At 41.3% G+C, this 18,282-nt stretch overlaps 1 protein-coding gene across 10 annotated transcripts in view; it reads right to left on the bottom strand.

Annotated features, from left to right (window-relative positions):
- cep170aa (centrosomal protein 170Aa) overlaps positions 1-18,282 on the bottom strand; it is a 39,761-nt gene that overhangs the window by 5,809 nt on the left and 15,670 nt on the right. For all 10 annotated transcript variants that reach the window (XM_070542491.1, XM_015944601.3, XM_070542493.1 and 7 more), the window contains 11 exons: positions 18,093-18,182; positions 15,869-15,947; positions 14,499-14,557; positions 14,170-14,401; positions 12,013-12,153; positions 8,868-9,026; positions 8,238-8,543; positions 3,491-3,844; positions 3,079-3,368; positions 773-865; positions 14-131 (listed from right to left, as the gene is read on the bottom strand). In XM_070542491.1, the coding sequence (XP_070398592.1) occupies positions 14-131; positions 773-865; positions 3,079-3,368; positions 3,491-3,844; positions 8,238-8,543; positions 8,868-9,026; positions 12,013-12,153; positions 14,170-14,401; positions 14,499-14,557; positions 15,869-15,947; positions 18,093-18,182 (1,921 nt within the window). The remainder of the gene's footprint in view (positions 1-13; positions 132-772; positions 866-3,078; positions 3,369-3,490; positions 3,845-8,237; positions 8,544-8,867; positions 9,027-12,012; positions 12,154-14,169; positions 14,402-14,498; positions 14,558-15,868; positions 15,948-18,092; positions 18,183-18,282) is intronic.

The following is an 18,282-nucleotide window of genomic DNA, read 5'->3' as shown; positions in this document are numbered from 1 at the left end:
GGTGACACTATACCTCTCTCTTTGTGTAGGAATGTGGCTGCTTCTGCTCCAGAACCTTCTGGGTCTGTCCGGGTATGATTTGCAGCTAAACTGGCCCACTGAGAAACCCAACTGGAGTCTCCGGGCAGGGCCTGCGGGAATGAGCGAAGGAGAAGTGGCACTGAGAAGCTGTGATAAAGGCGACCTAGTCAGTGATGATGCAAAGAAAAAGACAAACAGCAAATCATGAGAACTTAGCATCTAAAATCAGTAAAGTTAAAGTTGGACAAGAACAAATAACTTCCTAAAAGTGGTGGGAGTGATCAGACATGAACACAAACTGGTGTTTACATAATGCAGATAAATTATATAGATTCGTAGACCGCCCACTTGTCAATCAAATAAAGCTACAAGAAAAGCTAAATGGATTTTATTTCACTTGGAAGACAAAGAGCGTCTAAATGTGAAGCAGATCGAATAGATAGTCAGACAGTGTCCCCTCCCTCTTGAAACAGCCTGGAGGGCTGAACGTCTTTCCTCATCCCAGCATGATCTAGGTCACAGTGGGAGGACTGGCCTCCTCCCTGCATCAGTCTAGTCACAGGAGCGACTCTGACTCAATCACGGGGCTTTTTCCACTCCTCTGAGAGCAGAACTAGACGGAGCAGATGCATAAAAATATCAAAATGAACGTGTTTCCAGGCGTTTTTTCCCTAGAGGATGTAAATGCTGACAGTTTGATGATACACACACGCGCACACACACACACACCAAAAACCTCACAGATTTGTACCTCTTTCCCGGTCTCTCTTGAGTCCTTTCGTTTTTCTTCCACTTGCAGACCTGACAAAACTGCGGGATTCGTACTTTCCTGCACGCCGAACACCTACAAATGTTTTAAATCAAGAATAAAAAGAAAATTGGTACACTAGTAATCTATTTCATCCATATCTTTTGTATATTTTTGTACCTTAACATTCAGAATGAACCCTTTATTCTTCATGCAACACACACGATCAAGTGCCATCTTAAAACCAATCCTGATAAAATATGCTTTATGGTAGTATTAATCTATAGGTTTCCATATAAGGGGAAGTAACAGACAAACTAAGAAAAGAAAACCAGCAGAAATAACACAACAAGGAAACATGAGAGTGGACAGCTGTGAGTTGAACGCCTATTAGTGTGTCAGCTAATTACAGGGATTAGCATAACAAAAGTGTTGAGTTTAGAATGGAAAGAATTCAGATTCACACTAACTACAAATCCAGCCCACTGATGATGTCGCTGCTTGGCCGAATGTAACAGCTTTAAAAACACTACAAGCATTTTGCTATTTTGCTAAATCTAAATTATGTCTGCTGGACGCTAAAATATCAGCTTCCTGATACAAGTTTATAAACTCAAACTTCTGAACCTGTTTAGTGCAAATAAAAAAGACCAGTCAGCTGTTATTTATTCTGGTAGTCAACAGGGAGAAATTCACTTAAATACAGGGGCAGCAGTAAAAAAAAAAACTGGTGTTTTTTAGCCTCCCTGCAACATTTTTAAATAAAACAGGACAGTACATGATGGAGAAAGTCATTCCAGGCTATTACAGAAGAATTAAGCCGGGCGTACACTGTGCGACTTTTTCACTTTTTTGAGCCGATTTTCCACTCGTGCGAGAATCCACGAGATCGGGGCGAGTTTTGCGCCGAGCGTCGTGTAGTGTACAGGGGGTTATGAGAGGTGATTAACACCACATGACCAGCTACCGATCAGCAATCGTGAGCTCGCACAAACTTCTGGCGTTTAATATTTCGCTCGTCCCTCGTGAGGGTATCGCACTGTTGAAGCGGCGCTGCGAGCAGCTGCGACCCAAAATGTATCAGAACCGCTCACGGCGTATGCGCAATCATGCATCAACACCGCTCCCCGCTATTTCCCTAATAACACACGTTGTTCGTTTTTATTTCTACACGTTTTTTTACTCACAAAGATTGTCAAAAAAAGCGTGTTTGTCGTGTTCATGTCAAATTAAACTGATCACAAAACACAGATTTACTTTCTTTATTTCGTTTTACTCATCCAACCCCCATAAATCCCTGTGTGTCCTCCTGCAGCACTCCCAAAGGACAACAGGCAAAACAAGACAAAAAGTCTAACGTGTTGAGTAAAAACTGCTATTTTTAGTATATTTTTAGGGCCGACGTGTTGCTACCAGACGTACAGTGTGAGCACATGACTCGTGAGATCTACCCTGCGCTGAAGTCGTACAGTTTGAGCTGAAGCTGAGTGCTACGAGTGAAAAAGTTGCACAGTGTACGCCCGGCTTTAGGTGTTCCGGTGGGACCGAGAAGAAAAGTGATGGTCAAGCAGGACCAGAGTGAGCTGAGTGCTGTTTCACTGGCAGAAACCCCAGGTGGTCTCAAAGGCCTCGCTAACCACAAAATAGCCAGTGAAGCAAGAAATAATGAGACATTTAACCTTGATGTGAGTTGCTTAGGTTTGGTTCCATTTCAGCTAAAAATTAGATAGAAGACATTAAAGAAGGGACAGTAGAAGATCCATCCATCCATTGTCTCTACCCGCTTATCCTTGCATGGTCGCAGGGGGCTGGTGCCTTTCTCCAGCTGTCTCCACGTATACAGGCGGGGTACACCCTGGACAGACTGCCAGTCCATCGCAGGGTAACACAGATTTAGACAGACCAATGAACCTGACAGTCATGTTATTGGACTGTGGGAGGACGCCGGAGTACCCGGAGAGAACCCACGCATGCACAGGGAGAACATGCAAACTCCAAGCAGAAAGACCCCAGGTCGGGATTTGAACCCTGGACCTTTGTGACCTTCGAGCTGCAAGGCAACAGCGCTAACCACTGCCCCACTGTGCAGCCGGACAGTAGAAGATGTTCTGCTTATTTTTCTGGGAAGGAACGTCAAAGATTAGCAAGCTTTATGAACTGATCTTTTGACAAGTGTCAATCGATATTTTAGGCCATAAATCCTAAAATAACCTTTGTCTCAGCAGCAAAGATAGCCTCTGGTAAACCACAAAAACACATTTTGGTAGAATCCTAAATGTGTCCTATACACACAACTGATGAGATCTTACCTTGTCTATCATGCGCCGGGCCTCCTCTTCCTCTGGGTTCCTGTTCTCCAGTTCAATAGTGTATGTCCCCTTATCGCTGTGGTCGTCTTCTGCCTCCCCCGCGGCTGTTCCCGCTGTTCTGCTAACAACAGAAGCATCCTCGCTGGGGGTGGTGGGGCTGCCCGTCGCCAGTCCGGTGCTGGCTGAGCTCCGACCGATGCTCTGGTCCTCTGACCTCTGCTTGAGGAGCACACGGGCCGCTGTCGGAGCACCTGCAGCCACTGTGGCTGGTATCGGAGCTGGCACTTTACCTGGACGGTAAACATAAATGCTTTCACACGGGATCAAGTTACAGAGACAATGTGTTGTTATAGGTGCAACAAAAAGTTTAGAGCTTTAATTAAACGGCATGAGATGACATCACTTTAGTTACCAGAGTCCGAGGCCAAAGTAGCAGAGGTGGAAATACTAAACACTTTGGGGTGAGACGGAGGCTGGGGGCACAGTCCCTCCCCAAAAACTCCTCCACCCAGCAGGGGAGCAGTCTGTGAAAATGAATAAGACCGACGCTTGCGGGGGTTTTCCTCGTCGTAGAACTCAATCATGAAAGCCGTACGGGTTCCAGTTGCCCTGTTCCCGCTCACTGATGTGTTGGGCCCTCCTGCCCCTCCACTCGCGTGGCTGTTTGCTGACTTCAGGCGCTCCTCAAGGGCGTGTTGGCGGTTAGCGAAGCGCAGGCCCGGTCCGTTCTCTGAGTCACTCTGAGTGCCGTCCTCATGTTTGCTGCCTAGAGAGACACAAATCAGAGACACCAATGCTTCACCACCACATTCTGATTCCATAACACAACTACAGAAAACAAAGGCAGAATGCTGTGCCATGATTCCACACAGCACCATAGAAAAACTGGCTACTTCGCTGTCTACTTTAAACATAAAGCTGCACATAAACAACATCCCCGTGTCCACCTGAACACACATCTACAACAAGAAACGTGTCTGGATACCATCACAGCCTCACTAAAGAATTAACTTTCAGCTGATCACTCAACCATCAAAACAGAATCCAACTTAGCAACATCTGAGTTACCTACCATGTAGAGCGGTCTCACCTTTAGATCTGTCTGACTTGATTTAATAAGTCTAGATTGGAGACAGTGCCGCACTAATCCAGCCATAACACCCACACGACTACTGGCCCTGTCGACTTCACTGGTAGGGTTTAGGGAGGGGGAGGGGAGTGGTAGGATGTGGAGGGCTGTGTGTGTGTGTGTGTGTGTGTGTGTGTGTGTGTGGGGGGGGGGGGGGGGGGTGAAAGGGAAAAGGGACAGAGAAGTGGAGGCTGAAAAGGGAAGGCGGTTGGGGGATGTGAGGAGAATGAGGGCGATTGGGAAAAGTGACGACTACATGGGAGGCAAGAATAAAAAACACTCAACAGTCACTCAAAAACAAAAACAATTACACCTCACTTTCACACCTGTCCCTCAATCTGTTCATTTTTCTAATGTTGATTCCTTTTTGCCATTTGAGAGTCAGATTACATTTACAGTAAACTGCACTCAAAGGTGAACTATGGAGAGTATTTTATAATGAGAGTAAATCATATCAAAGTAAGATGATGTTCTAATTAGACATGGGCAACGGGTTCTGTAACCCTATACACATCAACAACAGAATGATTTATGTCATGTTCCGTTACACTTCAACACAGATACAAACTAATTTACTGAGTATACATGAGACGACACAAGTTTGTGCATAAAGAACACAAAGAGCCAATAATAAACCAACTACTGGATGAACCTAATCACAATGTTTAATAAAGCTTCAAGAGAATTTTTGGGTTAGTGTTTGGCAATTTCTAATAAATATGGTAATTACTAAATACAAGAGGCCAATATATGTTGTGTTGCTTATATATATATATATATATAAAATATAGCCCTAATATATATATATATATATATATATATATATATATATTAGGGCTATATTTTATATATATATATATATATATATATATAAAATATAGCCCTAATATATATATATATATATATATATATATATATATATATATATATATATATATATATATATATATAATTCTACTTTGGAAATCCCAATGTTTTATATTTCATTTCTGGAACTTTGCAGTCTTTGATCACAGTTTGAAATGAATATCCTCAAACAGAGAATAAATGGGTAAAGAAAGCAGCAGAGTGTTACAGTAAGTTGAGCAGATCAGCAGACAGAGAGATGCAGGTCTTTCATTCTCTCTGTCCAGGACAAAGAAGCCCTTGGCATGGCTGGAGGAGAACAGAGGTGTCTGTGAGAGATCAGTACACCGTCCCAGTCGCCCCACCATGACTCACAGTGGAGCTGTCGGATGGTTCTGTCTGCACACACACACACACACACTAGCCGCAACAAGGATGCCTGTTCAGAAGCACAAGCATACATGCTAACACACAGGACTGCAGCATTTCCATGCATACGATTCAGAACACTGTTAAACTGTGACTATTATGAGTCTTTAAGCTTTTGTTTCCAGCTCTAGCCCAGAGTACCAACCAGAAAAATCAAGGCATCAACTATACTCCAAATGCACCAACATCATCTGAAAACACAACAAAGACAGGCACCAGTATTTACTTCAAAGAACAAACAAAATAATGATTAATTCAACTTTCCTTAAAGCGAGGTAAAAAAAAAAACGTACCTGATGTTCATCAAACAAAATCTTAATCCTTGCTGCCTGCTCTCAGTTTCCTAGCTACTGGCTCCTCTTTGACGCACCCAAAGATCTCTCATTCCTCTGCTCACACATGCTGCACCGCTCGTCTGCAGATCGGCGTTGAGCATGTTTCCAAACATGCACACGCAGCACCGAAAGAAAACTGCAAATATCAGCCACACACATCCACGTGTGACAGGCATCTAATCCACGCACACCATCAGAAGCTGCTGAGAGGCATTCCTCACACAATCTGCAGCAGACAGATGTTGAATCTGCTCTTTGTAAAGGAACACCTTCTCTGCTTCCTCGCCATCATTTGCATCAGTGTTACTATAACAACTTTCCACTGCTCTTCCTCCTACTTCACCCCCTCCCTTTGTTTTTTACTGCAGCCCAAACCCTCCCTGTGCATCTCTGTCCTATTTGTTTTTATTCAAACACTCACATTTGCTTATATAGCTCCTTTCCGTGCTTCTCCTTCATTTTGTCAACTCATCCATTTTTTTCACACCTTACAAGTCTGACAGCTTACCTTTTATCCAACTGTCTCTGTCCCATCCCTCCATCTTCCTTTCATTGCTTCACCCATTCGGTTCTCTACCTTCATCTTAGTGTTGGTTTTCTTTGACAAAGCTGAGTCAGTTAATCAGTCAAGAACAAGATGATTCATTAGGTGAGTCGATCTGTCAGTCGGCTGACATGCCTGCTGGTGGTACTGAATCCATTAAATAAATTAGCTTCCCTCTGGTTTCCTTCCACCTCACCGCTCATACACACCACTCATCTCCAACAAATGAAGGGACCAACCTGTACAGGCTCTACATAGTTTTAACTTTCAATAGTGAACTCTAATGGTGTAAGTCTAGTATTTAAAACTCTCCAACAGAATCAAACTTAAGTTGAGGTGACCATCGCAGCTGGTTGATCCATACTCACAAAAAACATCTAGAGCAAAATAATCCCCCCCCCCCAAAAAAAGCAACTCATGATCACTCACAGAATTTGCAGATAAAAGGAACAAAGAAGCACAGCAGAAGAGAAAATTTTTAATTTTCAAATTAGTTCCAAGTGCAAGCAGCAATAACGCTCTAGTAAAACAGACCTAAAGGGAATGAGACAAAAAATAATATAAAGCTAAAGCTACCACAAAGAAATGTGTAAATGGGTAATGACTCATTTAGTGTTACTTATGTGAAGGGTGAATACTCAACAATGGATAAAAAGTGAAATTCAAATGTTGTAGCTAAGCTTAAAGGTGTGGTTGACTGAAAAAATGTTTCGTCTGATTATAATCAGTCACGCTGAGTTTTTCATGCAACAACATGAAAATAGTCTCCTACACCTATCTCCTGCATTAGCTTCTGATAGAAAATAGACGGTGAAACTCTAGGATTTGAAAATCCTGACAGATCTACGTCACACTGTGAATTAGCGTTCATGGACTCATCTTGACTCACGACGGGTAAAGGCTGTTGTTGTTTTCACATTCGGGAATCAGACAGCAGAAAACGTCTTGGCTAGTTTAAGCTAACCATTAGCATTAGCAACTTCACCATACAGAAGCTCCTTCAAACCTGTGTTATTTGTGGAGATAAAAGATCAGTGTTGCAAATCTGTGGTAGAGTCGTGTTGCTGTTGTCCAGTCTGAGGTGAGATGTCCCAATATCCGGAAATAAGACCCCAAAACCTGCTTTCTGAAGCTCAGCTGTGATGTGGGCAACTTTCAGGTCAGAGAAATGGTGCATCAGTGTATTTTTCCCTCCTTGAGTACAACTTACAAGGCATTCATTCCTGCTAGAGACCACTGCAAATGTATTGATTAAACAAATGTTCAACTCCTTTAAAGCTGCAATCCGGAGTTTTCCCATTTTTGGGATTAAAGTATGTTCTTTTTAGAAATCCATAAAAGTGATAATCTTACCGTGTACTGTGATATAATGTAGGCAATGTCTTTCTTTTTTGGTTAAGCCTGTCCCATGTCCCATAGAGCCCCATACAGTTTGAACTGAGAACCATTTAGCAATAGCCAATAGCGTTAGATATCCATCCACATACAGCTGTCAATCACAGCGTGTGAGCGAGCGACTGAGAACGTAGACAGTTGCAAAGTTGGCAACTTTCCTTGTGGACAAGTAAGACTTTAAAATTTTAATATATGAATAAACAACATAACATTAGAATAATAATTGTTAAACAAGGTGGTTTTGCTCTGTTCGCCAGCTAGAGGTGGCGTTCATTAACGAGGGGCGTTACTTTTGGCCGTACATACGGAATGTGGGAGTGATACCTTTGTCAGCCACTAGAGGGTACTGTCAGATTTAAAAAACTCCAGATTGTAGCTTTAAGTATTCGATATTTAGGCAAAACAAACACAAGGTAGAATTTGGTACGGTAAACAAACAGAAACCGCGTTCACAGATAAATAAAAAGAAATCCAACCCCACCTTTGAGTCTCTTGAGATGAACCGGTACATCGCTCTTGATGCTCTTGCTGTCGTCCTCTGTCGACTCGCTGCGCACCAGCGTAGGGTCATTATGAGCCAACCAATCAGCCACTTTGCTCTCAGACGCCATCATAGCAGCTTGTAGCGTGCTGAGGTCTTTGCTTCCTGCTCCTCCACTTCCTGCTCCACTCTTCTTGGAGCGAGATCTGTGGTGATCTGCTGTAAACTTTGACACGTGGTCTTTAATGGTGACTTTCCCTGGAGAGGTGTTGTCAAACTCTATGGTGAAGGAGGCGTGACCTTGAGCTGTGGAGCAGACGGTGCAGATTTATTATTGTGTCATGTCAACAGTAAATGTGAGGTTGCTAACTGAAGCACTTTTCAAAAGTGGATGTGGAGAATAATCTGTAAACCAAAAACAAACTCTGACCTGTTCCTGTTTTGATTTTATGTACCATAAAGGTTTCATCATAAAAACAAACTTAGTTATAAAAAAAATATTGAAATTGTAAATTTGATCATGTTAGACAAAAAAAGTTGTAGAAAGCCTATTGTCTTTAAGGATGACCCATCAGGAACATTTGAACAGGCAGACTTGTTTGGAAAGAAATTTGATTTAATGACTCGTACCTGAAGCAACGTGGCTGGGAGTGGGTCCATCCTCCGTGTCTTTAGTGGGAACTTCATGGATGCCATTATTCACCATGTGACCCTCCTTGGTCGGGGTCTCAAAGTAGCCAGAGTCAAGAGCAGTGGACGTTTTCTCTGCTCGTCGGGCTTCTTTGCTCTCTGGAAACAAAACAAAACAAAAAAGACCAAAAGGTAACTTTTAAAGATGAATCATGCAACAGAATCGGATCCCTCAGGATCCCTTTGGTTTTTACCCCGACTCATCAGGGCTGATTTAGTGGAAAAGACCCGATCATTTATGAGGAGTGGTTATAAAGATATGGCTGATCTTCATGTGAGAGTGACAATATTTGTGTTCTCATCTGTTTATTTTAACTAACAGACTCTAGGAGGGGTCAGTTCATGATAAATGATAAAAAAAGGGGCCATCTGTTTCATTTAGGGGAGAAAATGCTGGAACATGTGAAAATCAGCAAATAGAGGGAAGATGTAGTCAGATGTAGAAAGTTTACAGGTTTCTGGTGAATTATATAAAATAAGATTAGGGTTGGGCATCGAGCATCTATCGGAACTGGGACTAATTGTCAGGTTTTCCTGGAATAGTTCAATTTTTTTTTATTTTGATTCCCAGTTCACTTGCCAGAAGAAGAATCTGCTGCCAATCTCTGAGAAAAAAACGTGATGTACTAATTCTGATCAACACCTTTCAGAGCCGATCAACCACCTGTCATTCGCTCCTACATTGCAGCCTGCAGAGACCATAAGTGCAGCATCCCCCCCCCCCATACACACACACAACTGACGTGCAGCGACAAAAATGTAAACAAATGCGTCTGCCGACTTCGTGAGTGTCATGAAGTGATGTAAAGTTTGCATCCTGCAACGAAACATACCGTTTCTAAGCTTGTTTCTAAGAGAAGAATATAATTATACCACAAACCACTTCATTCAACATTTACCATGAGATTGCACTGTTCTGGGCTTCTTTTTACTCTGCTTAGAAACAAGATGGCTGAGCTCAAACTTACTGTGGTGCAATGATGCTCCAGCTCATTATTGTAAAATCAGCAAACCAAAGCTCAATCACAATATTTCCAAAGTCACGTCTAAACAGTTAGGATTTTAATACTGGTTAAAAAAAAATAAAACATGTTTGAATCTTTAACACACAGCATTCAGGTAAATCAGAATATGTTGCATAACTTTTATTAAACATGTAGAGATGAGTTTTCTACAATTAGCTTCTTTGAATCTTAGACCAAATCACAAGTACAGCTTTGCAGCGATTTCTCATTTCAACTTCTAAACTACTTATAAACTAAAGAGATTTAACCGACTTAACAGTTAGTTAGAAAGAAACACGTACAAGTGTAAAGTAAGCGGATGTCAAAATAATACTCTGGAAAGTTTTGCACAAATTGAAAGCTCTTAGCCCGAAGTACACAGAGCTGAGAGCAATGCTTACCAGAGCATTAGTTACTGACTTCTGCAAATTAAAGAGTGGTCTCTGTGTGTGTTTGTTTGAGTGCGGTGGTGTAACTTAATCAGGTTTAGTGACAATACACATGGAGGGGGGGTGGGGGGTTAACGGCTGAGCCTTTTTACTCAGAAAGAGAAGAGAACACACACTAAACCTAACTGACACACACACATAGCAACAGATCACACACTAAAATAAAACAGGTTCCTGTCCTGAATGTCGTTCACTTCCTGTTGACCTCTATTTAACCTCGTTACTGTAGACTTTTAGAGAGATGTTAAAAAGCATGCACACCAGAAAGAGATACTTGTTGTTTAGGGCCATTAAACTTATATGATTAGAACACAAACCCCCAGTGCAACCGGCTCCACACAACTAATCCAACATCATCATCAACTCCTCCGTTTAGTGATGCAAGAGGGCAAAATGCCTTTAACTCACCCGCTTCCATGACCGAAGTAGCCAGTCTCATCTGCATGAATGTTTGAAGCTTTCAGGGATTCAAATCAACCTTGAGTTTTTTTTTAGTGCAAACAATCAAAAGTCTTGCCTACTTTAAATCCAAATGAAAACTACAACACCCAGCAATGCACTGAGCAACATAAACCGACATGATCATAACTAAGAGCTGGAAAACCTCCACCATCGTCTCCCTTCTCATGCTGGTGAAGACGCAGCCAGACCACCCCTCCAGATGTGGGGAGATTTCAGGGTGCTTCAGTCTGCTCTGATGTTTGTGTTGTGATTAACACCCCCCACTCACTCCTTCTGACCACACTGGTCCACTAAACCAGCCTGGCACAGGCTGATGTTGCTTCACTCACTAATCCTGTTATCAGGACACCCCCCACTCCCTCCAATCCTCGGACTACACACACACACACACACACACACACACACACACACACACACACACACACACACACACACACACACACACACACACACACACTCATATTGTACGCAGCCATACCATCTTTGAAATAACCCTTTGTGTGCAACTTGGATGTACATTGTTGTGAATGCAAGACCATCCTGAAGGACACGAATGCCTGAACACAGAAAATCAAAAAAAAAAAAAAAAAAGAAAAAAGACAGAAAATGTTTTTTCCTACTAAGCTAAAATATGGTGCATTACATCATTCAACTTTACAATGAAAACCACACAGTAGGTTTATAATATTAATGAATGACTAAATCTAGTATCAAACTGATGATTATTTGACATTTTGAAATAATCTGGAGCAGCCATTTTTTTTCTGCAGAATTCCTTATGGTGTGATTGCTGCCAAATAATCCTTATTGTTTTTTCCCCATCAAACATTTACTTCAGTTAACATAAGTGGTATAAATTTGTTTAGGCAAAAAGACAGAATATTGCTGATTATGCTAAATGTTCTGCTGTTTTTCAGGTTTCAGTGTCACCACCAATGGAATACTTTTCATATGAATAATTGTAGACAAACATAAAAAACCCAGGGATCAGAGTATATATATATATATATGTATATATATATGTATATATATATATATATATATATATATATATATATATATATATATATATATATATATATATATATATATATATGTATATGTATATATATGTGTGTGTGTGTGGGAAAAACAGAACCTTAAATCTAAAACCCCTTCTAAATATCTTACCTGAAATGGAGCTGTCATGTTTTTTTGATGAGGATGACTTGGTTTCCTGTTTGAAGGAATTCTCATCATCTGCATCTCCATCTCCCCACCAGGAGGGTTGACCGTACAGTGGCGTCCCGCGAGGCAGAGCTGCTGTATCCCCTTTCAGACAGAAGCACACAAATGAGTCCCAATCCCTCACACCTCTGGTGCAACAACGTATGCGTTTGTACGCTTCACTAACGTCGATAACCGTCTAGATCAGTGATTACAAAACGTAGCTTCCAATCCACAAAACAGTGGCAGAGGCACATGGCCCTGGCTTTAGGGAGCCTAAGTCTCCCCCCTTTCTAGTCGGCTCACGGGTCGCCGCAAGAACGGAAAAATGAATGCAAGTCAACGGGGCTAAAAACACTATTTTCTAATCTGCTTTGCGTTACACCCTGGATCACACATATGTTGTACTGCAAGTTAAATGAAAAGTAATGATGTGTGTTTCGACCATGCCTGTCACGTACTTAGAGATTTATCAGCTTGTAAAAGTTCGTAATTAGCACGACTACAAACCAGACTTCGGCACATCGCATTTATGACGTCACTACAGAATCTCCCCACCCCTAGTGTAGCTGCTACTTACCTCATGGCCAGATTTATGGTAGTTCTTTCCTCCTGAAGGAAGGATTTGAAGTTCGCTAAACTTACAGCCATTTTGCCTCAGTTTTTCTCCGTGTCTGGTTCGATGAAGTGCATTTGCAGTCCTGGACTTATTTTCACACCTAAAATAACATTTCCCCCATTCAAAAATAAGCATGTTCTTGGTATCAAATGCATTTTTAAAATTCACGGACATCATATGTGAAATCCATGGCACAAAACAAGTGGAATTAGAAAATAGCGTTTTTAGCCTCGTTGACTTGCATTCATTTTTCCGTTCTTCTGGGGACCCGTGGTCCGGAAGTAGAAGGGTGTGATTTAGGCTCTCTATAGCTGGTATGCAGATATTGTAAATGGGGCAAATAGACAGATAAAAAATCAACAATCATTAAAATTTTTCATGCCATGTAAAACAAGTGATCTTGCTACAAATGTGGCAAAAATCAGAAATAATCAAAAAACTTTATTTGAAATCTGTGGATTACCTCCAGACCCCCCACCCCACAGCAGGGTTACAGCCCAGACTTATGAACCCACTGATCCAGATGAAGCGTTTATTGAATCTTAAACTCATTTACTGCTCGGAGTGTATTTCTGATTTAATTCCCTCCTGGTCAAATCACTGACCTACTTTCAGCATCATTATGAACTCTCCTTCTGTCAAACGCAAACCGTGTAAATAAGAGAGGGACGATTTACATTGGCTTCATTGTTCTTTACAGCATGAAAGCGGTCATGGGACAAACATCCTGTGCTAACTTGTTTTCAGAGCTGAGTAAAGAAGGGAGAGGAAATGAAGTTGAGAGGGGGAAATGGCACACAACCAGCCTCGTTAGGTGGACATTGCATCTTAGCACACTTCATTTGTTTCTTAGCCTTATTATTTTCTTTAAGTAACACTTACGCTTAGCTGAGTGAGTTAAATCACAGTTTTCAACACAATTATAGCTGTGTGGTGCCAAAATACATGCAGTAAATGGCACCTTCTTATTTAAAAGCTACAGAATGTACGCTTACCGCAACATATAAAAAAGGGTGTGGTCCGGTATTACCGCGGTAACACTGCAGAGCATGCATATGCCTGACAGATGGAGTAACATGCAAATGCTTGTTTGGATCCAAATGTGCAAATGCATGTCTGTGACTGAACACGTTGTTTTCTCTAATCCTGTTACTGATTAATCTGAGCAAAAACGCACAAGCTCCATGTAGCCTTGTTCCAGCAAGTGGAGATTAACCAGTATCCCTGTTACTACGTCTGCTTGACCAGAGATGTCAATGATTAGGGGCAATGTCAAATCTAAAAGATTAAACACTAGTTTATGGTCACTGAAAGCTTCTCCTGGTGACCAAGTCCACCCCCTGCTGGACTGACAAAAATCCTACCACTTGAAGTCGGAGTGAAAAATGTTCTTTGTCTATAAAATGTTTGGTTTTACCAATAAATACAGTTCATGTGACTTTATGTATTTTGAGTTAAAACCTCACCATCCCACCTCATTTGCTCTGTAACGCTGTGCTCACCTCCTATCCTCTCCTCTGTTTTGTGAGCATCCACAGCTGTGGCTGACTTCTCTTTAGAGGAAGTGACGCCGTCTGTTAGCCTGCTCGTGCCTGACTTTGAGCTGCTGCTGCTGGGTGACTTTGGTGTTTTTGCTGGGGTCTTGGTAGGAGATTTGCTCGTGGTTGTGTTGATAGTGGTTTCACAATTAGATGGTTTCTTGCTGAACTGGAGACCACTGGTGAACTTTTCATGCTAAAACAAAATGCAGAAAGATTATATTAATTTAGTTATAAACACAAACAGTGAGATAAAGTTGTGTCATGACAGGCTACAGATTGTTTATTCTCACTTTGAGAGCCTCTTCAGGCACTGTGAGCTCTCCTCTCACCACGGTGAACAGATTGGTATGTAAGACAAAAAGAGTTAAGGAAATTCTGCCCCGATGTGACAATTAGACCTTAATGCATTTAAAGTTACTACTAAGTACGGAAGTATATTACCGTCAGTGCGGGGAATAAAATTAATGTTCAGTATCTTGTAATAATAAGAGATCTTCACATTAAAACATGAAAGAAATCTCATTTTAATGAGAAACGTTCTCGTTACAATTGCGGTATTTCTGCTTCATAGTTGAGATGCAGAATTCAAAGTAAAAATTTACTTCCTGTTTGTGTTTTTTACATTTAAAAACTTTACTCTTGTTATGAAGAGCTGTCAGCCTGTTGCCTTTGCAACGGGGTGTGCATGGCAGATCGGGCAGAAAAGAGAGCTAGCGAACGTAATTGGATGATTCAAGCACGGTTGTTTGGTGCTTTTCCCTCAGTCGTTGTAGCGCGACCCCCTGGTGCTGCGTCAAGGACTGGAATAGTTACCTCGTTCATTCTGAGTGGAGTTCCACATAACCGCCATTTTACCGTTTAATAAACGCGTCATTTTGAGAAACTTTCTCATTAAAAACGACATTTATATGTCGTTATTACGACAAGGTTTCTCGTTAAAAAGAGATTTACATCTCGTTAAAACAACACTCATATGTCGTTATTAAAGCTGCATTCCGGAATTTTCCCCTTTGAGAAATGATGTATGATTTTTCAGAAATCCGTAAAAGTGATTATCTCTTCATGTACTGTGATATAATATAAGCAATACGTCTTTTTTTTTTTTTTTTTTTTTGCTAAGCACGCCCCTGCCCCACAGAGCTCCATTCAATAGGGAACTGAGCGCCGACCAGAGCTAACCAATAGCGTTAGACTACAACTTATTTGCTTCAAATTTAAGGAATACCTCGGTTGATGCAGAGTTGATGAACTTTTCATGGACAAGAAAGTCTCTAAAATATAAATGTATGAAAACACAACATGACATGAGAATATTACTCATAAAACAATGGGTTGTAGCTCTGTTTGTCGGCTAAAAAGCACATTTATAAACAGAAATGTGAAGTCGCAGTCTGAAACACAGGAATAGACTTTTTGTGTGATATGCTTGTCAGCCACTAGATGGTGCCATCAGATAAGAGAAAGAAGCTTTAAGACAAGGTTTGTTGTTAAAAAGAGATTTATATGTCGTTATTACGACAAGGTTTCTCATTAAAACAAGATTTATATCACATTAAAACGAGAAACTTTCTCGTTATTACGAGATATTGGTCCCTGACCTGACGGTAATACTCTGCTGTAAGTAAATGATCCACCGAAGGTAAAACAAGTGAAAGGATATCATATCCAAACCTCAGCTTGTCCTCCAACTTCAAAGTGATGTACATCTGCTCCTGAATACGGACATCGTTAACAAACGTCTGCAGACAAAACCAGATGCAAAATTACCAAAAAAATAACATTTATTTACAAACTTTAAAGCAGCAACTAAATACTTATACTGCTGATTAATTTGCTTAGTGCTTTGCCAATTAATTTGTTTATAAAATTCAGAACATAAGAAAGTAAAAAGATTCTTTTTTTGAGAGAATTAAACAAAAAATCCACAGAAATGAGCGACTGTTAAACAAATTACCCACAAGCAATTTTCTGATCATCAAATGAGCAATTTTAGATTTCCTTTAGTGGCAAACGTTATTCAGGCGCTGATAGAAATAGTCAGAAATGTTCTGGTATGAAGGAACCAAAGTCCACTCAACACCTAATGAAACTCTACACATCTGTTGTAATAAAAACAAAACCCCTGCTTTCGCTCTAGTGAAATGAAACCGCTTCAGTGTGGGAGCAAACAGAGATGCTTCCTAAACTTTCTACTCACTACCATAACGATCCCTCAATGTACCCGTTGACTCAGCAGGAGAAACTTCCTCTGAATCCAGCCAAAGGAGCTGGATGCTTAATGACACAGTAGGAAGTGACTCTGGTTTCCTGTCTGAGAGCTGTAGAGGATGTGAGGGATGTACGAGTCTAATGTGGTGGGCAGTGAGTACGAATCACTACATGACTAACGCAAACTGGAGCAAGGTTTGAAAATACGGATATGTTTAGATTTATCGTGAAGATGCTTAAGGGATAAGTTCTGAAGTAATTGTTTAAATCCATATAAAGATATACAGGTCCAGGGTTTCCCCCAGAAAATGAGTTAAGCCTGGCGGCTTTGGCCGTTGGGGTGGGGGGTGGGGGGGTCACGTGCTCCGTCCCGCAGCGCTCCTCTGTGAGAGCGGGGGTGGGGGTGGGGTGGTTGCACACGTTCCGCTGCTGTTTCTCACCAGTATCAGCTGATGGAGGGCTCTAGTTTCGCAGCGCCATTCGTGTCAGCGGACACGGTAGGGTCGGGGAGGGGGGCGGGGCGTGACGCTTAGCCTGGCGGGTGGGCAAGCAAAGCCTGACGGCCCGCCAGGCTTATAAAGTGCTGGGGGAAACCCTAAGGTCCTTCTCAAAAAATTTGCATATTGTGATGATGTTCATTATTGTCTGTAATGTACTGATAAATATTAGACTTTCATATATATTAGATTCATTACAACTGATTTCATTTTTCAGCATGACCTGGCACCTGCTCACAGTGCCAAAACCACTGGTAAATGGTTTACTGACCATGGTATTACTGCGCTCAATTGGCCTGCCAACTCTCCTGACCTGAACCCCATAGAGAATCTGTGGGATATTGTGAAGAGAAAGTTGAGAGACGCAAGACCCAACACTCTGGATGAGCTCAAGGCCTCTATCGAAGCATCCTGGGCCTCCATAACACCTCAGCAGTGCCACAGGCTGATTGCCTCCATGCCACGCCGCATTGAAGCAGTCATTTCTGCAAAAGGATTCCCGACCAAGTATTGAGTGCATAACTGAACATAATTATTTGAAGGTTGACTGTTTTTGTACTAAAAACACTTTTCTTTTATTGGTCGGGTGAAATATGCTAATTTTTTTAGATAGGAATTTAGGGTTTTCATGAGCTGTATGCCAAAATCATCAATATTAGAAACAATAAAAGGCTTGAACTACTTCAGTTGTGTGTAATGAATCTAATATATATGAAAGTCTAATGTTTATCAGTACATTACAGAAAATAATTAACTTCATCACAATATGCTAATTTTTTGAGAAGGACCTGTAGATTTATAATATTTGTACAAAATAACCATCCATGGTATCATTTAGCAGCTGCACATTCTAACATCACTTCTTGTAAGTTTTAAAGGCTCGTGTCTCTTTTAGGCACCTCTCAAAAGGCTCAGTGTGTTTTAATGGTCAGCTGATCAAAAACTGCTCTAAGTCTTTATTTGAGGAATTCCCCTTTCTGCCACTGAACTGACATCACACAAATATCTTTATTGGTGATATTAAAAGTCTTGTCAGAGCCTTTACTTCCCTGTCAGCTGGTTGCATTAATTCTCTTATTTATCAACAGTAATGCTCCTTCTCACAATTTACTGTCTGTCTATTCTCCCTTGATCTTTTCTGTTTCTCTCTATTCTGTAGGTTCTCTCTCCAGTACTCACCCCGTTCAGGCTCCCCAGGTCTTTGACTTTGTGTTCATCTTTCCCAGCCTCATAGTTGATGACTGCATGCTGCTTGTCGACACTACGAGACTTTAAAACAAAAACGGTAGACACATATGGAACATAAACTCAGTAGAAGCTGTCATAAAGTGTCACATTATCACAGAATCATTCAGATCAGATGTTAGTG

This window comes from Nothobranchius furzeri, chromosome 12 (assembly GCF_043380555.1).
Source record: "Nothobranchius furzeri strain GRZ-AD chromosome 12, NfurGRZ-RIMD1, whole genome shotgun sequence".
Classification (NCBI taxonomy): domain Eukaryota; kingdom Metazoa; phylum Chordata; class Actinopteri; order Cyprinodontiformes; family Nothobranchiidae; genus Nothobranchius; species Nothobranchius furzeri.
The sequence above is the reverse complement of the archived record's forward strand: the minus strand, read 5'-3'. Positions and strand labels throughout refer to the sequence as shown.